The 23,017-nt window shown below is 38.2% G+C and overlaps 1 protein-coding gene and 1 long non-coding RNA gene across 2 annotated transcripts in view; both read left to right on the forward strand.

Annotated features, from left to right (window-relative positions):
• The first annotated feature begins 2,596 nt into the window (after window positions 1-2,596).
• Window positions 2,597-23,017, forward strand: part of LOC114145503 (protein disulfide-isomerase) — a 28,115-nt gene continuing 7,694 nt past the window's right edge. The window contains exons 1-8 of the mRNA XM_028019127.1: window positions 2,597-2,895; window positions 3,026-3,226; window positions 4,656-4,780; window positions 4,864-5,001; window positions 6,134-6,241; window positions 9,581-9,706; window positions 12,838-13,035; window positions 13,112-13,232. Of these exons, the coding sequence (XP_027874928.1) occupies window positions 2,712-2,895; window positions 3,026-3,226; window positions 4,656-4,780; window positions 4,864-5,001; window positions 6,134-6,241; window positions 9,581-9,706; window positions 12,838-13,035; window positions 13,112-13,232 (1,201 nt within the window). The 5' untranslated portion in view covers window positions 2,597-2,711. The remainder of the gene's footprint in view (window positions 2,896-3,025; window positions 3,227-4,655; window positions 4,781-4,863; window positions 5,002-6,133; window positions 6,242-9,580; window positions 9,707-12,837; window positions 13,036-13,111; window positions 13,233-23,017) is intronic.
• LOC114145536 (uncharacterized) lies at window positions 16,553-19,129 on the forward strand. Its single transcript, XR_003595727.1, has 2 exons — window positions 16,553-17,847; window positions 18,922-19,129. It is a non-coding gene; the product is annotated as an uncharacterized LOC114145536 (long non-coding RNA).

Consider the following 23,017-nt stretch of genomic DNA (forward strand, 5'->3'; position numbering starts at 1 on the left):
TGCCGCTGCCATCAGGCAAGCGGTACAGGAATATACGGACTACAACAAACAGACTGAGAAACAGTTTCTTCCCCACAGCCGTCAGAGCCATTACTCCCTGCCGCCCCCCCCCTCCCACACATATCATAACCTCGCAGTCACACATACATATCCCCCATCCCCACACAGCCATATTGTTCTGCACTTTGCACTGTCACATTATCTGTACTTTGCCATAATTGGACCTGCTGCTACTTCATTGGTGTGGTTGAGTGCCTTTAGTTAATTTAGTTGTATATATTGTTATTATTATTATTGTGTGTTTGCTTATTTATACTGTTTATATTTGACCTTTTGCACGGGAGCTGCAATGGAAATTTCGTTGAATTCTGTTCAATGACAATAAATGCTATCTATCTATCTATCTATCTATCTATCTATCTATCTATCTATCTATCTATCTATCTATCTATCTATCTATCTATCTATCTATCTATCTATCTATCTATCTATCTATCTATCTATCTATCTATCTATCTATCTATCTATTTAATAAGCCAAAACATGCACATTTCAAAGTTTACAATATATACAGAGCATGCCGTTGAATACTTACACAGCAGACACATACACATTCATTCCCAATTATTCAGCATTCGTCTCAGCACATTCATTCAATTTATTTTCTTCTTAATATTGCTCTTTTCTCCACTTCCTGTGAAATTTCCTCTCCCCGGGGATTCTAATATATATATATATAACTTATTGGCTATTATATTTATAAAAATATAAATTTTGTTGGCTACTGATTTAACTAGCCATTGGTCAATTTTAATGTGTGCACACAATAGAATATTCTTATGTTAGGACCACAATTATTCAGCCAAGGGACAAATTAACTCCAACTCCTCTTACAGAGATCTTAGACAAAGAAATTAAGGAAACACATACTGCAGTTTAATTCACATAAATATTCTTTAAAAAACTCAATTTCCTAAACTTCGAGACTTCTCAGTATTTGTCTCAGACTCGTTTCAGGCCCCTTATTTCTAACTGAAAGATTTCTTCTCTAATCAGCAGAAATCAAGGATTTTGGTTTTTGCTCTGCCCAGTCAGTTTTACAAAAACCTTTGACCTTTAAACGTTATTCTTAGCGCTTTACATCAACTATATAGAGATCTCAATCTCTGCTTTTTCCTTTATTCATATATCTCAGGCCACACCAAGAAATCTGATATTTCGTTTATTTGGAGATGTTCCTCGCTTTCTCTGGGGAAGGTTGGAATCACCTCCTGGCCTTTTTCTAGAGATCTCAATCTCTCCTCGCAGATTCAGCTGGCTTAATATTAAAACTCATGGCCTCTTGCCATTCTCCTAACCCACGGCCTCACGCCGTATTTAACAAATCATGATATGTTTTAATTAATCAACTCGCGAAGGCGCTTGCTCAGAAGAGCTTCACCCAGCTCGCTGAAATGTGGTAACTTATAACGCGGAATGGAAATTCCTAGAGTGTTACACATCGCCAAAAGGGCGTAAAGCCAGACTGACAAAGGTGCTTGTTTTAAGGTTGCGTATATTTCCAGAATGTAAAAGGTAACTATGAGCCTTTGGTGATTGGGAAATTTAAATTGTACAATATTCCTGATTTCAATCCAGTGCCGCCACAATAAACACTGTCAATATTATCGAAGTCAGTTCATCTAGATAAGGTATATACACTTTCTGACAAATTGCAACCGCCGATTGGTCAGTTGCTGACAAATACCCTGGAATGATAGGGGGAGAATTGATCCACGTCTGCATGGGGGCGGAGCCAACATGTCAATTGTTTCCTGGAGGTGATAATACACATAGACAAAGTTCAAATCCTTTTGTGGGGTTATTTATTTATTTTTTAAACTCAGTATATAATTTATTTTTATTTTGTGTCTTTTGATGAAAATGCTGCAACACCTACATATAAATAATGTTAAATCAGATGGGAAAAAAAAATTAAATTAATATTTTATGGGGGTGCTATGACTTTTCCAGGGGGAACTGTAGCACCCCTTAGTGCCCCCCTGGCGCAGCCACTGACAAGGACAGTTTACGTATTAACACCGCCAACACTGTGGGAAGAAGTCGGAGTACACGGAGAGAAACCATTCCTGCAAACTTGCAAATTCTGTGTAGAAAGTCCCTGGGCTGGAGCTGGAACTCTGAATCTTCTTGCTGCAAAGCAACAAAGCTACCAACTGTTCAGGCTCTTTTTATGGTATTTATTTTGGTTGAAGCAAATCTGTCTGAAACTGTTAATTTGATATTACATTGACCATCATTTTGATAAGGGGAAAATCAGCTTAGTCAGTACTTATGAATAAATTTACTTATTCTATTCTTATGATCAGAAGACCATTGTTTTACTAAAATTTTCTTATGCTTCCATGCATCTTGTGAATTATAAGGTAGTTGTTTCCTTTTCCTTGTTGACCTTTAAAGTCTGGTAGGTGAAGGACGTGTTGATATTAGGACTGATATGATATGAGCAGCAGCCAATAGCAGAATTACAGCAGGCCTCTGGGAGAGAAGTTAATAAGCAACTGATTGTTGAGTCTGTTAGCAGATAACAAAAGCATTCACACACACACACCTACACAGAGAGAGAGACACACCCACCTTTTATAAGTCCACCGTCTCACTTTCTTCTGAAAGACGTCCAGTGTCCAGCTTGTCAAACTGGCTAGTCGGTCATGAAGAAGCTGGGGTTGCTGCTGCTCGGAGCGATGCTCTGTCTGTGTGTGTCCGTTGCATCGGACGCACAACTTGACCTGCAGGGAGACACAATGATACCAGAGAAAGAAGGCATTTTGCAGCTTGAAAAGGGGAACTTCAAAAGGGCTCTGAAAGAACACAAGCAGCTGTTGGTGCACTTCTGTAAGTCACACACTGACACGCACAAACACACAGCTGGGTTTAACCTTCAGGGCTGGATAAGTTACACTTGTGTGAAACACCCTTAGAGAAAAAGCTCCTAACATTCATCTTCCCTCTGTGTGTCTGTCAGACACTCCACTGACATCAGAAGGTCATCGTGTTGCAGCTGCATTTGAAGCTGCTGCTGCAGAGCTTCAGGGGTCAGAGGTCAAGCTGGCAGTCATTGATGTGACAAAGGAAAAAGAGTTGGTGAAAAAGCTCCATGTGAGTGGACAGCCCAGCATCAAACTCTACCTCTCTGGAGATGTAACCAACCCGGCTCTCTGCCCTGGTATCTGCCACCATATTTCTGTTACACATTGCCATTTGTGGCTTATGCAACATTTTTTGGGCATTTTCTTTAAAAATGAAATAGCTGTAGTTTGGCTTGAGAAATGTCAAACATATTTATTCATTTCAAGTTATCATGAATAAGATATAAAATAATTTTGCCTAAAAAGAATCCATCTAGAGGCGCTGTGACTAATGGCTACTCAGCAGATCCAGTTAATGGTTATACATTAAGAAGGTGAACTTTCACACTAATAACATTAATAAACCCATTTTAAACCGACAGTAAGATGACATTTCAATGCAGTCAAGGCGTTACCCTGTAAAACTACTACTAAAGAGAAATATATTTTAAACTAACAGCATAATAACACATTAAAATAACAATGCATAGAAAGAGGTGGTTGTTGTGGTTACAACTATGCTCTAAATCAGTGTTTCCCAAACCTGGTCCTCCAGGCTCAATGCCCTGCATGTTTTAGGCGTTTCCTTGCTGAATCAGGCATATCGAAGGGTTAACCCTAAAAAGTAACTCACTGCAAAACAATATTTTAAGTTGGGTCATATTGTCCATTACTGTCATTATCACAAGTACATCCCTCCCATTAAAACTTATAAAAAGACATTTTGCCTAAAAGAAGAAATGCTAATCATATACACAAACTGAGACAGAACAAAGGTTGATCTAATAAAATCAAAGATCCAGTCCCTTCCTTCTGCCTGCAAGAACCAGAGTAGCCGCTGGAGTGCATAAGTAAACAAAAGAGAGAACATTTTCTCAGACTTTTGAGGGCCAAGTGAAATATAAAAACATGTAAATAATCAAAATCATAAATAATGATTTATGATCACATAAATGTGATCATTTAAAAACAATTTGCAACCCATAAAAATAAATGTTACAAATTAATTAAATGTTATTAAGTACATGTTATGAAGTACAAAATCAATTTGCAAATAATTGATTAATATTCATATTCATTACATGTTAAGCATGTATTTGTATTTTATTATTATTTTATGTGATTATTTTATGTTGTCATTGGCCAGCATTTGAGTTGGGGTGGCATCTTAAACATAAATATAAACTCAATAACTTAGAAATATGAAAAAAAAGATATAAAATAAAAACAAATGGATGAAACATTTGTTCATATTTGTTTCAGATTTGTAACATTTATAAAATGTTATATAAAATTTATATAATAAAACAAATATTTCAAAAAACTTTTTTTATATAACTTCCCCTAATGAGCTGGTTTCAGACTTGTAGCTCAAAATAGTTCTATTCATTTTCATAGCCAAAAATCTGAATTATGGAAAAGGTTTTATTGTTATTTTTGTCCTTAAGCTTTTTGAAAAAGCCACTATGCTTTTTCTGCTGTCAGTAAATATACTCATTGAAAGTTTTTTAATGAATTATGATGAAGTTCCTCAGAGTTCAGCTTCCATCTTGACTTGGCTGCAAAGGAGGGCGGGGACATCTGCTGATCTCATTGCAGATCTGACCCAATTAGAGGCCAGTGACGATCTAATAGTGGTTGGTTTCTTCAAGGTAAGCAAACACATTTTTAAATTTCTTCTATCCAAATTTTAATTATTTCCTCAAAATATAAAACTTTCTCTGTTTGTGTGAAGGAGCTGAACCATGAGTACATTCAGGTGTTTTACGCTGCAGCCATTGACCTCCCTGACATCCGCTTTGCTGTGACGCAGGATGATGAAGTCATCAGCAAATATACTGTCACTCAAGATGTTGTTCTGCTGCTCAAAAAAGTATAGTCATGACAAAAATATATAAACCTGACACATATAAAACAAAACTACAGTAAATATTTGAAAAAGTCGATACCATCTGCACAGAAAAGCTTCATTTTGAATTGATTAGCTGGTTACATTGAAAGAAAATGTGAATAAGTAGTTAGCATAAGAGAGCCATCATGGGTATGGAAATATAAACTCAGCTGGGGAGGCATAACACACCCCCCAAACTCAGAACTGACTAATGTAATTTCAGATATTCTTTGGCATTTTGAAAACAACACAATAAAATACTAAAAACTTCTGAAATTAAAATTCAAAAAGAAAAAGTTTAATAGAACATGTTTTCATGCACTATTAATTTTTACTTTATTTCTTTTTAGTTTTTTGCACAAATATAAGACTTTCCAATATCAGAGAATGTCACATTAATCTGGGACTTTTTGAGATTCTTCCCAGAATATATTTTATCTCCTAAAATATTTATACTTATACTTATTTATATATTAGGAAAATATGTTTTCATTTATTTTGTTACATCTATAATGACCTTAGTAAAACAATATAGGTAACAGTCAAGTGATATAAGATTATTGATTCTTTTTCTCAAAAAGCTAGAATGAATGATGAATGATGATGAGTTAGCTCATGTTATATATACACAGTACAGAGCAAAGGTTTGCACACACCTTTTAATTCAATGAGTTTCCTTTATTTTCATGACATTTGACATTGTAGATTCACACTGAAGGCATCAAAACTATGAATAACACATGTGGAAATATGCACTAAACAAAAAAGTGTAAAACAACTGAAAATAGCCCTTATATTCTAGTTTCTTCAAAGTAGCAACCTTTTGCTGTGATTACTGTTTTTTGCACACACTCTGCATTTTCTTGATGAGCTTCAAGAGGTAGAAACCTGAAATGGTTTTCACTTCATAGGTCAACCTGCCCTGTCAGGTTAATAAGTGGGATTTCTTGCCTTAGAAATAGTCATGAAAATAAAGAAAACCCATTGAATTAGAAGGTGTGTCCAAACTTTTGGTCTGTACTGTATATATATATATATATGGGGGGGGGGGGTGTTTTGGGATTCTTTCTATATGTCTATCCTTCCTGCCGTCTAATCTCTGTGTGTACTTCAGTCTCAGCTCATTCAGACGTACACGATGAGGCCAGATACACCTAAAGAGGAGTTGGTTGTTTTCATCGCTGTCTACCAGATGGATCCAGTTACTGAATACAACGGCCAGGTACATTTCAAAGATTTCCAGATACAATAAAAACATAGGAACAAATAGAGTTGTGTGATAAGATGCCTGAAGATTTAGTTTACAGATGGCTTTTTGGTAAGATATCTGTTGTATTGTATTCTCATGCGTAAAGGATCCATCCATCCATCCATTTTCTGTTAACCCTGCCCCTAATGGGGTCGGGAGGGTTGCTGGTGCCCATCTCCAGCTACGTTCCGGGCGAGAGGCGGGGTACACCCTGGACAGGTCGCCAGTCTGTCGCAGGGCAACACAGAGACATACAGGACAAACAACCATGCACACACACACTCACACCTAGGGAGAATTTTAGAGAAACCAATTGACCTGACAGTCATGTTTTTGGACTGTGGGAGGAAGCCGGAGTACCCGGAGAGAACCCACGCATGCACAGGGAGAACATGCAAACTCCATGCAGAAAGACCCTGGCCGGGAATCGAACCCAGGACCTTCTTGCTGCAAGGCAACAGTGCTACCAACTGCGCCACTGTGCAGCCGCGTAAAGGATCAAAACCATAATTTACTTCAGTCATGGTTCTGGACTGAAAGTCAGTGGAAAACAGATTTAAGGGTAAAGAAAATTTTGGAAAACCTGCAGAGATCCTTGATATGCACTTAATTTATGGAAACCAAAAGAGAAAGACATTTGAGACTTTGACAAATTTTAAATTAATCAGTGGATTTTCCAGTCTTTTGCTGAGTTGTTTTTCATTTGAACGTGTTAAGAATCTTTTTTTTTTTACCCCTCCAGGGGGTCTTTTGTGGGCTCTAGTGTCCCTTATATGAAAGTAGGCTGACAGGAAAGGGGGAAGATATGCGGCAAATATTGTAGAGTCTGGGAGTCGAACCCGCGACGAGGACTCAAGGCCTCCAAACATGGGTCGCGCTATTTCCTACGCCACCACAGCATGCCCCCGTGCTAAGAATCTAAAGCCCCTTTTGCACTGCACCACTGGACCCAGCCCGGCTGATCGTTTTTGCATTAGCACTTCCAGCCCGGTACCACCCCACTCCCTGGAACCACTAGAGCTGTGGTTCCAATTGGGCCGGCCAGACCGGGCCGTTTGGAGTTAGCTGTTGATGGACCTTACCAAGCTGCGCACACAACCGACCACGTGACCTCAAGTCTCACAAACAAAGCTTCGCAGTGCGTTGTTTCTATGTAAACATGACTCGACTAGTGCATCATTTCTACCGGATTTTCACAATATATCAGCTACTACAATGGACAGAGGAACTAACGTTCATGTCATCATCTGGGAGGAGGTTACTGGTTTCTCAGTCACAAGCTGGTTTTTTTAGCCTTTTCTGCTAAAATAAAATCTTAAGTGTATGTCAGATACAGTACACATTGCATATTGATCTGTATAGCTAATGTAAGACTGTGTAGCAGACAGGCTTCAAGGTGTAGAAGTTGTATCAGTACTGCCATTATGCTGTACTTAGCTGTGGTAAGCTAAGTAAGAGATTTTCTCTGCAGTAAGGTCAGGGGCCACTTTTCATTGGCTGATGCCCATTCTACGTAGTAGCGCGGCTACAATGTGCATGGCCGTCTCACAAACACACGCTTCCTGTTAAAAAGGCTTTAGACTGAACTGTTACTCGTGTTAGCCACTCTAGCACCAAGTACAGCTAGTTAATCAACCATCGCTGTGTTAAGCGCTGATTAATAATCAAGAAATAAATATCAAGCCTGGAAACTTGATATCGTAACGGACTGAATGTTATGTTTTTAACGTAATCTTTGCTCGTCTTGCCAGGCGCAGGCGGTTGCCATGGTAACAGGTGTGCTTAAACTACAAAGAGAGAGAGTAAAAAGGTAGGAGTGGTTTTGAGTTGATCACCTGTTCGGGTTATTTTACCTTTGTTTCCCTTTGCTGTGGCGCATTACAGCCGCTGTAGTTTCTAAACGTTGGACTAATTACCTCGTTCATTTGTGAGTATACGTCATTCACAACAAACATCAAACAGAACAAATATATTTCATAAACTTTTAACAAACAAATGGCTTCTACCGTGGTAATTATGTGAAATTAAATTAATTATATCCCAACTTCAGAAGATTTGCCTTTACCTTTACAGAGCTCTTTGGTTCCTCCTATCAGTCTGTAGCTTCTCATATTGAGGTCAAAGTTCAGATCTACCATAACTGACTGACTGACACCTGCTGGCCTTAGGTTTGCAACCTGCTTGTGACTGAGAAACCAGTAACCTCCTCCCAGTGACAAAGTCTCACTGAGGAAGAAACTGCATTAGGTTTTCTATCACTTTAATATTTCTGCTATAACTGATTCGCATATAAAATAAGTCAATAGAGTTTAATTTACAATTTTTATGTCTTCGTGTCATGAGGTAGATCTCAGCCGGCTGGTGAGAGAAAAAGTAGATCTTGGTCTCAAAAAGTTTGGGTACCCCTTATGTAGAGGGTGTGTGGATCTGCCGTTTTCCTCATCAAGCGAAAGCATTTTGCTGTGACGTGCACAATGTTGGAGGCATCGCATGGCTCAAACACCTTGATCTCATCCAAAAAAGATGACATGAACTTGTTAGTTCCTCTGTCCATTGTAGTAGCTGATATATTGTGAAAATCCAGGAGAAATGATGAATTAAGAGTCATGTTTACATAGAAACATCGAGGCTTTGTTTGTGAGACTTGCGGTCATGTGGGTCGGTTGTGGGCGGAGCTTGGTAAGGTTCATTGGCTGCGGGGGCAGGACAAAGATCAGATCTCTGGATCAGAGAAGCACTAGACTTTCTCTATGTCTGTCATTTCAATATGCTGCATCAATAAATTCCCGTCATAATCTATTCTTACCCTAAACTGGGATTACAATTGCCTCTTCAGCCAAAGATTTTAATGGTAAATGTAAATAACATTTCTCCAGTTGAAACGATCAGAAGTTGGAAAGGTTGTGAACGAGGGGATTTCTGCATCTTGCGTCGCTCCAGCCGGGAAACCCGCGGGGTTAGTTGGCCGCGAGTCCAGCTCAGAGACGACATTCAGATAAGATTTTTCTTTTTCGTCAAATGTAAAGCTGAGGTAAATGTTTCCCTCAGCTTCCTCGCTCATGAGCGCACACAGAAAAAATGGAACGGGAGACCCAAGAAGAAAACTGTTCTGCAGTCGCTGGGGAGATCACCTGGATAGCTTTAGCAATAATCTATTTACGTGACGTATCCAGCTCAATGCAAAACGACCAGGGCCATAGCGCCAATAGGACCGGGGCGAACGGAGCCGGGCTGGGCCAGGCTGGACCCTGCAGTGCAAAAAGGGCTTTAGACTGTTGAGTGCATAGATGCTTTCTCTTTCTCGTCCTGCAGACAGCCTCACAGATCCTAGGTTCACCTGTGTTAAACCACGCCCTGCTCTTTGTCAACAAAAGCTCTGAGGACTTTAGAGAGATTTTCTCTGCTTTCCACAACGCTGCAGAGGCATTTAGGCTGAAGGTATAAACACACACATACGCACACACACCTATGTACATACACAAGCATAGTATTACTGTCTTTCTGCCATCACAAGGACTTTCCATTAATCCCTGAACCCAATTTATGGGGTCCATGCTTTGAACCCCATAAATAATCAATCCTCACGACATAGTAATTGTTGGAAAAATTGTATGGGGGAATTTTTCTGCCATAAGTTGAGAGCACACATTTTCAGTCTGAAATCAGGACTTCATGTCTGTCTTTTCAAAACGTGTACTCAAAACATCTGCTCTCTTTCAAATATTCACTGTACTTTCTCAAACCTTTCTCCTTGTGCTCAAAACTTGTCTCTGCTTGAATCAAATCTCCACTTGCAAACCTCTCTGCTCGCCCTTGAAACAAAAAAGTACCATCACCTTGCAACTTCTCAGCCAATAGAATGATTGATTGAGTGAGTGTTATACTGGGTGCATTTGTTTCCTCCTAGTGGGTGTACCTGGGTGGCTACTAATTATTCACTAGCAGTGCACTACTGATTGATTGCAAACAGCCTAGTGAGGAGTTTGTTCACCCAACCAAAGATTTTAATGTAAACATTACATTTACATCCAAGAAAATGGATCCACAGAACCAACCATGTTACAACTTAGTCACCTTATGATGTGACAATTGTGGTACGTACTTTTACTGTAGTTACATTAGTACTTCAGGACATATAAACATTTTTTGAAACTTTTTATGAAGATCTTTTTACATATATATAAAAATAATACTTAAAACTGCAGCAATGCAAGTAAATGTAATTTCTTGCTCTCACATCTGCTAAACCTTTAACCACTACCAGTCTTGTCCATTTTCTATCTAGTTGTTTGAATATAGCTGAGTATAAAACAAAAAGGTGTTCTCCAATGTCTCACAGTAACACTGACATAGATACTAGATACTAAATGACACACCTGCAATTTGTTATGCTGGATTTTATGTAGGGCTATTAGAGTAAATAAGTCAGAATACAAATGCTTACTACTTAAATTTGTAATTTAATATATAAATTAACCTTGTATCATTTTCCTTCCATTTCAAATCCCATTTATATGTTAGTTCATCATCTAAAATCCCAATAAGTTCTTTGAAGTTCTTTGGTTCTAATGTGAAAACATTACAATTTTAGTTACATTTTTAGTTAAAGGAAGCCACTAGTTATTTTTTTAAACTCTACTTTCTCTTTTCAGGGTCTACATTTAATTTTGAAATGCAGTATGCTGCTTAAGTCTATTCTGGACTCAATTCTCATTTCTGATAAGCTGGACCTTTTTATAATCATTCTTTACCTGTCAGGTCCGAAGTTGTTTTGAGTTGTTTTGGGGTTTTGATTTCATTTTAGTTTCATATTATTCTGTGTTTCTTAATCTCTTTCTTCGATTAGATTAGCTTTGCTTCTGTTTTACCATAGTTCAGAGCTGAGTTACTTTAGCTCTATTATGTTCCTTATGACTAATTATTTGTTAGTGTTAGATTCATTTACCGAGTTACCCAGTTTGTGTACTCTCCCTAGCCCCCTGTACCTGCCTTCTGCTCTCTCCCCATATACTTCCAGCCTGTTTCTAATCAGTCATCTGTTCCTTGTTGATTAATCAAGCTCACCAATATATATACTATTCATTCTCAGGCCCAATACTTGCGCTGCAACCTTTTGAAGTGTACACTCAATCCAAGTGAATAAGGGTTCAGGTGTACAGGTTACAAGCGCGCAGAAATTTGATAATTGCCACAGTATGCTCTGTGTTGCAACTTCAACATCCAAAATGCCGGACTGGTCACTGTTCAGACATTTGTGCTGCTAAAAAGTACAACTACAACAAAAAATGTTATTTTAAATGTACAGTATAGGTATTTTTGCTTACCAAAGTCATTGCAGGGGATATGTGTCCAAATGTTTTTTGTTACAACTTGTTGAATACAGGGCAAAATTAGATATTATTCACACATGTTCAGTAGAGAGAAACAATAATTACATTACTACTTTACATTTGAAAACTGATTTTTTTGTGACAGACACAACTTGCTCTGTGAACACTGCCATATTTCCAATGGCAACTTTTTATCAGATGATGATTTTGTAAAAAAAATAAATAAATAAATAAAATGTACTAACATTCAATTTAACTGTCTTAAAGGTTAAATAAGACTGTTAAAGACTATTGAAGACATGATTACATATTCAGCTGTTACTCAAAAAACCACCTCAGTATGAATGGCTGCGACTTTGTACACAAGATTTAACAAGATATTCATAAGCAACACTGACACCAATTTGATGATTTGTCTAAAGAAAATAAGAACTAAATACCTTTCTTTTTACTTATACAAAAAAAATGAAAGAAATTAATTTCAAAATTTTGTTAGAAATTTTCCCTTTAATGGCTTTCTGTAAGAGAAATGTAATATAAATATAAATTCCTGTGTGTTTTGTGACATATTTGGACAACCCAATTTTTTCAATTGGAACTTCTTTAATGCTTTTAGATAGAGTTTTAAAACTGGGCCTTGTACAAGAAATCTGTTCTGTTTTTAGTAGTTAATATAATAAAATTTGGTGTAAGAGGGGATGAAGTGTTAAATTATGATATTAATGACTTCATCATCTGGCTAAGTTTTTATTCACAAATGCCCTTTTCTAAAAGTCACCTAAATTTCTAAAATTTTCAAGGTGAAATAATTCTATTTAAGGAAGTGCTTAAACACTGCATCGACACAAAAGCTCAATCTTTATACCAATATGTTGATAGCTTAATTTAAGTTTTCAAATTCCTCTTGCATTTGTAAATTTTTTTGTTTTACTTTCCTCACAGTTGTGACTATTTTATTTATTCTTTTTTCTTCTCAGTTTATCTTATCAAACTTTTTTGTTGCCAATGTGTGCCTTTTTTATTATTCAGATCTGATTGATAGGTGATCATCTTTTGGTGATTTTCACATCTGAAGCTCCTGATTTTGGCATATTCACCATCAAACTCGTTTCTGTCATTAAGCGGGAACAGAACAGTCTACTCCAGATCTTATCTGGTCCACATTTCAAACCAGTCATCATAAAGTGCTCAGTTGGTCTCCTGAGCCTTGAAAGTGGGCTTTCATGTGTTTTTCCCCAGATCCTGTTCGTCTTGGTGAACGTGGATGAACATCGTAACGGCAGACTCATGGAGTACTTCCGGGTTCGGCACTTTGACGCTCCTCACATCCGATTGGTAAATCTGACAGATCAAATAACCTATCAAATGCTGTCTGAGACTTTGGATGTAGAGAGCATAAAACAATTCTGCCAGTCCTACCTCGAAGGCAAGGCTAAGGTAAATCACACTCAGATATGCATTTTGGCATGAAGCTATGTGCCTTGATTGTTACATGTTTATGTGCTTTAAACAGCCCAAGTTGATGAGTGAGCCTATTCCTGAAAGATGGGATCAGAAACCCGTTAAGGAGCTGGTAGGAATGACTCTGGAGAAAGTAGCCTTCAACCCCAACAAGACTGTTTTTGTCTTGTTTTGTAAGTAAACTTTACTCACAGCTGAGTGTAATCTTTATTAATAATTTTAATGTTAAGTAAAACATTTCCTGTACTAGCTCAGTTTGAATAAATCTTCAGAGCAGCTCCTACAGGAAAATGGTCAGAAATTTTTGTCTTACTAAAAAAAATACATACTTGGACTTATTGTATTGTCGTTGCACAAAGACACAATAATGAAATTGGCAACAAAATGTCATCACTTGGTTACTGGAACTTACAGTGTGCCGGCAAACATATAAATATACAAAAAATAATATATTGCTAAATACACATAACTTAGCATTTTCAGACAGTCTTGGTGGGGGGATTATTGGTGTTGAAAAACCTGATAGCCAACGGGAGGCAACTAGTAACACTTTAGTTCAGTACTTCTCAAATAGTGGGGCACTCCCACCGGGGAGTGTGGTAAAGTGTCAGGGGGTCGCGAGAAGCAGGACTTTATATATAATAGCCTAGCCAATATAGCTTAGCCTAGCCTATATATATATATATATATATATATATATATATATATATATATATATAATGTGCAGTCCTTGGCACTGTCAAGATACTGCGCAGAACCCTCAAGCTCCCAGGCCTCTGGTAGAGGACCCGAGCTCAGAGGATAAGAACCACCCGCGGTGGGTGAGAAGGGAATTTTTTTTTTTATATACTGTATATATATATAGCTATATTGGCTAGCCAAAATAATAGCCACAGACTTCCTTTTTAGCACTTCCGCATTTTTTCGCCACATACAACACTTCCAGTGTGCAGGAAACAACATGTTAGCAATGGCTCCTCTGTTGCTGCAGGACTATTAATGATGCTTATAGAATTACTGTATTCAGATGTCCTTAAACGCTCCAACAACGACAAAGGATTTATACTGGATCTGTCAAGCTTCATAAAAACTTCAAAGGTAAGTTAATAAATCGTTTATGTGTTCACCATAATGCCTCATATATGTCTGATGTAGCGAACAGGGACAATCTTACAAAGATGTTATGTAAACGTTAAGTGTTTAGATTATCTGTGATGTGATGTTGGGCGCTATGTATATATATATATATATATATATATACAGTATTTGCTTATATAGATATATATATTTATATACATATAGATATGTACATAGTGCCCAACAAGTAGCTATCAGTCAAAGCTGAAGATAGCTTCCGAATGTAGCTTCTAATTCAGAAAATAGCTAAAGGGCGATTATACTTAATTTTTGACTATCTTGAGGATTTTAATGTGTTATACTTTAAAAACTACAACACCTAGATATTTCAAACCTATATAGAATATTCTGTACTAATAGCAGAATAAATAAAACATTTGTGAAACATTCTAATTGATTTGTGAAATTTGTAAAACGTCAATAATAAATTTCAGAATGTTTTTTGCATCTGGAATGCATTAGATTTGAATTATCTAATTGGCATTATTATTTGTTATTTTAACTTTCTGTTTTCTTTTTTTCATCTTTATTATAGCTGGAGTTGGACAGGAATTCTGTTTGGTAGCTTCCTGGAGGGAGGCATCGGCTGAGCTAATGCTGCCAACAACTAACTTTTCTCTTTGTTCATGCTTAGCTGATAAACAATCCTCCGGTCACTAGGTGGCAACGGTGTTCAAACTAATCAACAGGCTGCCTGTTCAAGCCAGTAGAAGTAGCTATACGCAGCAATGTTGTAAACGGAGCACAGGGGGGAAGAAAACGGAGCGAAGGATACAAGCGCGGATGTTTTTGAAATATAGATACCGTCATAGAGGAGAGATGGAGTTTGACAGTGGAAAGAAAAACGGCAGCAGAGTATGACGGAGTTATGGCCAGGCTAATCTCTTAGTTTTTGTTTTTGGGCATGTGCACTGACTGATGGCACCCTTTGAATTTCGTTGTCCTTGCGACAATGACAATAAAGATTTATCTTATCTTATCTTATCTCATCTTTAAGAGATTAAGGCTAAGAGATTAGCCTTACTCTAATAAAATAAATTTATTGCATTAATACAATAAATTGCATTTATTTTCAAATACAAGAATACAGTCATAATACTACGAGAACCAAGTCGTATTAACAGAATAATTTAAATATTGGCAGAGTAAAGACGCAACGTTGCTGGAAGAAAGTCGTTAATTTGCTTGTGATGTGCTAAAACATTTAGTATTTACTCATTTGTTAAACCAATACCAATTACAACCTTACAAGACCCTCTGTATTTCGCAATTTAGCGCAGTATGGTGAAAAGTTATAAAATTGCGACTTTTATCTCGTCCAACTTTACTTGTATTTTAAACAAGTAAACAAGTAAGTAATATAGCTCACAGAAAAAGGCCAGGAAAAAGAGGTGTGCATAAGACTGACATGACACTGTCAAACATGACATAACACCTGTCATAAACATGAAAATGTCTTCTTGAATAACATTAACTTCCAGCAAGCTACCATTAGCTTGAATTGCTGAAAGCTAACTTTACCAAGAAAGAGAAATGTAAAATATAGTCAGTGCTTTTTCTCAAAGAAATTTAATTTAAAGTTAATGAGATGCATATACACCTCATATATCTATTAGGTGATCTACTTCTGCTTCTTTTCACACAGGAAGTCTGGTTGACCGTTGTAACTTGTGTTAGGTACACTATATTGCCAAAAGTATTCACTCACCTGCCATGACTCATATGAGCTTAAGTGACATCCCATTCCTAAGCTATAGGGTTCAATATGACGCTGGTCCACCTTTGCAGCTAGAGCAGCTTCAACTCTTCTGGGAAGGCTGTCTACAAGGTTTAAGAGTGTGTTTATGGAGATTTTTGACCATTCTTCCAAGCCCAGCTCCTGAAAAACAACCCCACACCATAATCCCCCCTCCACCAAACTTTACCCTTGGTACAATGCAGTCAGACTACTACCGTTCTCCTGGCAACTGCCAAACCTAGACTCGCCCATCAGATTGCCAGATGGAGAAGCGCAATTCGTCACTCCAGAGAACGCACCTGCACTGCTTTAGAGTCCAGTAGCAGCGTGCTTTACACCACTGCATCCGAAGCTTTGCATTGAATGCAGCTGGTCCACCATGGAAGCCCATTCCATGAAGTTCTCTGCGCACTGTTCTTGAGCTAATCTGAAGGCGTCATGAAGTTACGAGGTCTGTAGTGTACTTTGTGGCTTAGTTCCATTTGTTGCAATGGAAGTGCTTGTTTCAGCCAAGCACTTCCATTTTCTTATAATACAGCTGACAGTTGACTGTGTGGAATATTTAAGATCGAGGAAATTTCACCTGTGGATTTGTTGCACAGGTGGCATCCTAACACCTGATTTCGATAATTTGGATGGGTGAGCAAATACTTTTGGCATTATAGTGTAGGTTCACAAGATGAAGACTTCTTCATATTTTTGGCAGACTGCAAAGTGGATACACTGCCTCTCATTAGTGGAGCTAGCACATTGCCCTACTCAAAGCCTTAAATAATGTAATGTTTCAAATGCAAAATTTATTACTGCTTTGAAGACATCTTACTGGAATATTGTAGGATTAATTAAATGAAGAAAGTTAAGATTAACAACAAATGACAGAGTAATGTAATATTAACCCATAAAGCTACATAACCTTTTAAAGTCCAATGTGTTCCAGTGTGTAAGGGAAAATATTAATGACACAATTATGATGGTCTCATGACTGTCACAGTTAAGACTAAAAACAAATGACATGGTAATGTAATAATACACAAAGATAACTTTTAAAAGTATGATAATTAATACCTGTTATGACATATGATGATTCCTTGTTAATGTCAAATAATGGACGCAGAACATACTGATTAAAATACAAGCCAGAACCTGATATATTAATTATGTGTGTACGTTACCGCTGTCACCCATCGCCTCCCCCTTTCACTCACACGTGGCACTCCAAGTCAGTGCGCAGTGGTTTTCTCTGAGAGGCAGAAGATGTCTGTCTAATCATCAGTAATAGAATCCCGCTACATAAATAATAAAAATCCGATGGCGACATGTAAATTCAGCAGTGCTTCGCTTTCACAGACGGTGGGGACTACATCCAACTTTTACAGTCACTTAGAAAATAAGCTCAAAGGAAGGTAAGCTCTGTGGACATGAGGTTAGCAAAGCTAGCTGTGGAGGGACAAATTGCATTTGCTATAAAAAAAATTATAATAATTCACTGCGCTGAATTATTGTGCAGAGGTGTTGACTGACGTGTGGTATATGGGACAACACTGTCACCATAGGGAAGTGACTTTCAGGAATAATTTGATTCTTCTGAACCGCTCTTTTATGGAGCTAAAACACTTTGATAATTCACAAATGCACAAGTCAAGATCCATAAATGCGCAGAACAAGATTCCTAAATGCACAGAACAAGATTCAGACTTGTATTTTTGATGCAAACACAAATATCTCTTGATTTATAAACTGCTTTTGGCCTGTGAATTGCACTGCATCTGTGTGTGAATTTTGAGACTCCCCTGATGTCTCAATACACAAATGCCTTTTTTTAATAAATGGTCTATCTACCAACACCGCTGTATCCATGCCGAAGCACTGACAGTTTAGACCTCAGCCTGGCTTCTGGAAGTGACAGAGGAGCGGTAAGTGAAGTATCTATCTAACATATTTAGCTATTTGTAGCATGGCTATTGTTAATTGTGCAACAATAATCACAAGCTAGCTATGTAAGTGAGTAAGCTGTACTACTGAGTTATACTAGCACTTCTGCATGCTAATAGCGTCAGACTATTGTCTTTCCATATAGTTGAATTTATTCAAGATAATAATAGCCTTTGTATATTATGAATTGTTATAAAGCCCAAGTCCTTAAATGAGAAATTATAGCAATGTAATAATTCATTTAAGTCATGTTTTTCAGAAACACAAAGTAATTTTATTTTTACTTATCATACAAAGCTGAATATACAATTTGCCAAAATATGTACCCATCTCTAAAATACACATTGATGTGCATTTCTTAAATTTTTTTGTTAGTGGGAGCCTTTACTGTCTTATTGTCAGTTGGTTGTTTCTGTCTGTGCTCTGCGGTGACATTGTGAATCTTTGACATAACCAGTAAAGCCCAGCTCATACTGAGACAAAAAACACAAATGTAAAAACCTGGTAGATGATAATTCATACATTGTTTATGTAATATCTTTGGGTTCTTGTCTAATACTTTACATGAAAGAGCGATCTGGACACCGACGTGGATACTTTGGTTATTTTTGTTGGTAACCAAGACAACAGAATGTAATTTCGCAACCTTACATGTGAGCATGTGGGTATTAATATTACCCCACTACCTAGAACCAGCATTTATACATAATAAATACAAATATAATGCAGTTTATATTTCATAGTATTTAAAAAAAATCCTTTCAACATTCTAAATTAGGAGGTAAAGACTACAGGGACTTCACTTTTGTTACAAGACTGCGCCAGCAATATTATTTTGAAGTGTAGCAGACTGATCTGTCTTATATTTGAAAGCCATGTCTCAAAAGCAAGAAGTGCTGATATAAACTTAACTGGATTATCTCAGTCTCAAAACTGGATTTGTTTAACCATATACTGTATATGGATTTGAGACAATCATTACTTCAGATTTTTTGAAAGATATACTGCAATATACATTTTTGTGGATTAATCAGTACAAGTTTTCTCTTCCATAGTGTCACTAGATGTGCTGCATGACCCGATGAAGGTGTCTCTCAGCTACTTCACGTTGAAGCTCCCCAGCCACGACCAGATCTGCAGAACTTTCACCAGGACTTGGTGATGACTCTGACTTCCATAAGTTCTGGTTTGGACTTGTTTAGGGTCACATGTCATCAACTTCTAGTCAGTCTCACTTCTGAAATAAAATCACTTAAAAATTAATTACTTCTGAAGCTCATTGATGCTCAGGAATTACCTATATCTGCTGAGAATTTTTTCTTTTTTGTGGAGAATGACTTCCTTGTTTTTAATATGTTAAGTGATATCAATACAAGTTCGTAGATTTTTTTTTATTCTTCATCTAGCACTGGGCTTCTCACCTCCAGACCTCAGGAGCTGGCATACTGCGACTTGTAGATATGTCTCTGATCCAACACACCTGACTCTAATAGCTGAATCACTTCCTCAGTGCAGTCGGGTTCTCCATATTAACATCCTCATTATTTGACTCAGGTGTGTTGAAGCAGAGACACATCTAAAAGTTGCAGGCCCTCCAGGCCTGGATTTGAGGGCCACTGATCTAGCTGGTAGTTTACTTTTGTGAAGTCATCAGCTGAATAAGCTTGAATTGCATAAAGATAATTTCTGTCCTACTCAAAGTCACTGGTATAGTTCGGATAGAGCCTGATAAAGAAGGCTGGTTCTGTTCTAGGGACGACTATGGAACCTCTGGAGACAATGGTGCAAAGAAGGATTCTTTACAAAATCAAGACAGTTATGGACAACCCTGAGGATCCTCTTCATGAGACTGTCTACGAAAACAAGACAGATTTGCTATAATACAGGCCACACCAGAGATCTTCCCTGCCAACAGCCATCACCATCTTCAATGGCACTTTGAAGAATCTGAATTAATGAGTTACAACATTTAATTTCCCTCTGTGATTAATAAAGTATTTTTGAATTTGAATTTTGTTGGACTGGTTGAAGGCTTTATAGCACTAATTAAGTAAATACTTTCACTATTAACACTTTTTAGGTACAATTCATAGCATTACAGGGAAGGATTGTTATGAAACCACAAATAATTAGAAACAAGCTCTTTAATTCACTAGGTCAAACTTGAAAATGAAGGTACTATACTAGTTAACACAAGATCTCACTCAACATTACTGGCACTACTGACATTTTTGATCTTATAATTTGACTAGTGAGCATTATTAGTAGTGTTTGTTGCCTAGTGTTGCCACAAAGAAGCTTTACTCAATCAATAAAGATTTTGGGTTTCAGGATGTAGTGGTCAGAGCAGGGGCCCCATACGTAGGCTACAGACCCTAGTTTGGTACCCTTTTTGCACCCCTTCTTTTCAGATTACTTGTAAATGAAGGCCACTAGAGTTGATATATACTGTATATATATAGTATATAACAGCTTCTCCTATACCCGTCCCGTCATGCACACACGGAGGAATGTTGGTTGGATTTTAAGTCGTTTACTTTTTTATATTTTTACCTGTAATGAGTAGTTGACACAAACAACGAAGTTAGCCTCCCCTACTGGTCCACCAGTCACTCACAGCAGAGCGCAAAACAGTCTGTGTTTTACAAATAATTATTACAATGAAGTTTAACAATATATTTTTCTCTGACATGTGATCTTATAGTGGTTTTGATAAATGATACATCTTTAAAATAAATTTTATACAATTTGGTCTTTCTTTTATAAATGAAATAATTTAGAAAAATAAATGCAGATAGCAATCAAAATTAATTATTAAATTACTAAATAGCACCCTCTGGTGCTTCACAGAAAACAAAGCTGGCCATGTCGTTGTCATGGAAACAGCTAATAAACAAACTGACAAATTGGCAAACATAACTGAAACTGACAAACATAACTGACACATTAAATTACTGACATTTTTACCTGTAATGAGTAGTTGACACAAACAGCGCAGTTAGCCTCCCCTACTGGTCCACCAGTCACTCTGTGTACTGCAACAAACCTCCAATTTAGTCCCTGAACAAAACTTTGCTTTTGGCTGAGGGGGAAGGGATCTGATCATGTCTCCCAGAGTCCTGTTGAATCTCTTTGCGACACCATTCCCCAGGGGGTGAAAAGTGGTTGTATGGGATTTCTGTATCCCAGCCATCTCTAGAAGCTCTTTGATTAGCTTGCTCTCAAAGTTGGCCCCTTGGTCAGAATGTATACGGCGAGGAAACCCATAAATGAGAAAGAAGTTGTTCCAGAGACGACGAGCAACTTCCTTGGCAGTCTTGATTCTTACAGGGGAAGGCGTGTACCATCTTGGAGAAATGATCAGCCACAACTAGAACATCCACAGACTTGTTTCCTTGCTCAGCAGTCCAAAAGTCTATGCAGACTAATTCCATAGGCTCAGTAGTGGCTATGTTTTGAAGTGCGGCTGTGCGGTTCTGGTGTCTTCCCTACAATGCAGCGCTGACAGGACCGAACATAGTTCATTATATCACGGCCCATGCCACTCCAGAAAAATCTTTGCCTCGCCAGGGACAAGGTACGGTGCTGACCTTGGTGACCCGCTGCATCATGGAGACCATGGAGAACTTTCTGCTTCATTGAGTCAGGTACTATGAACTGGAGGATTTTCTTATTCATGTGAGGATCTTTCCTTGCCTTGTACAGCATGCCATTCTGTATGGTGAGTCTGGTCCAGTGTTTCAGCAGCTTACTCACGCTCTGTGATTCATTAGCCCTTTCACGTTTGGTAGGTCTTCTATGTCTCCGTACATAGTACATGGCTCTGCTGATTGTGTCTTCAGCCTCCTGCCAATTGACAAGCTGGCTCTGTGGGAATGCAGACGACTGGTTTTCATCCAGCAGAAAATTGGGGTCAACACCAGTGCCCATCATATGGCTCACACCTCCGCTGGACTGAACATTGAGGATGGCAGCAACTTCCTCTGCTGAGACTGAGCCTTTTGTGTTTGGTGGAACTGTATCTTGGACTGGCTCATTTGGAATCTCACTACCATCATCTACAACAGCTTGACAGTTGTTGGACACTCTGAAGACATCCTGTATGAGCCTGTCATTCACACTATTGACCTGGTCCAACAGCGAGGTATGTGGCGTGGTATATGAGGCGATGACCCACACATGACTGGACAAACGGCTCACGGCTCAAGGCGTCTGTGGCCCATCCCTGGCCCATCCCTGGCCAGGGATGTATTTCAGGTCAAAGTCATATGCAGCAAGCTTTGCCACCCACTGCTGTTCACACGCGTCAAGTCTAGGTTTGGTCAGAATATATGTCAATGGATTATTATCAGTCCATATGGTGAAGTGTCTGCTCTTCAACCAATGGCTGAATTTGTCACATACTGCCCATTTCAAGGCAAGAAATTCAAGGCAGTGTGCAGGGTAGTTCAGTTGGGAGCATGAAAAAGTTCTACTTGCAAAGTTCCACCAGACGGTAGTTGTGACAGGACAGCTCCAGTCCCATCAAAGGATGTGTCGACAGCTAGAATGAATGAGGCCTTGAAATCTGGGTGGGCTAGAGTAACACTTGTCATGAGGTCATATTTCAGTGTCTCAAAAGCAGTCTGGCATGCTTCTGTCCAATCAGCAGGTGTCAATTTTACATGACCTTTCTTTTTGACAGGTTTGCGGCCTCTTTTGTGCTTGTTTTGAGCATCCAGTCCAGCTGTGAGCTTAAACAGTGGTTTTGCCTTTGCAGAACATGCCTCAATGAAGCTTTGATAGTACATCACCATGCCTAGATAAGATCTGATTTTGCTAGGGCAAGGTGTTTTTCCATCAGACTGCATGAGGTCAGTGATTTGGATGTCATTTATGGTCTTCACTTTCTCAGGGTCTGTTCGGACACCATTATCACTGACAACATGCCCAAGAAACTTCACAGTCCGCCTTAGGAAGAAGCACTTCTTTTATGCGAGTTTAAGATTGTGTTCTTTAAGGCGGGAGAAAACCATGTGTAGGCGATGGAGTGCGGTTTCCTCTGTAGGTGCAAAAACCATCAAATCATCACGGTAGCACAATAGGCTTGTGAAGTTCTCATCACCGAATATGGACATCATCATCCTCATGAATGTAGCTGGACTATTGCAC

Source organism: Xiphophorus couchianus, chromosome 5, assembly GCF_001444195.1.
Source record: "Xiphophorus couchianus chromosome 5, X_couchianus-1.0, whole genome shotgun sequence".
NCBI lineage: Eukaryota > Metazoa > Chordata > Actinopteri > Cyprinodontiformes > Poeciliidae > Xiphophorus > Xiphophorus couchianus.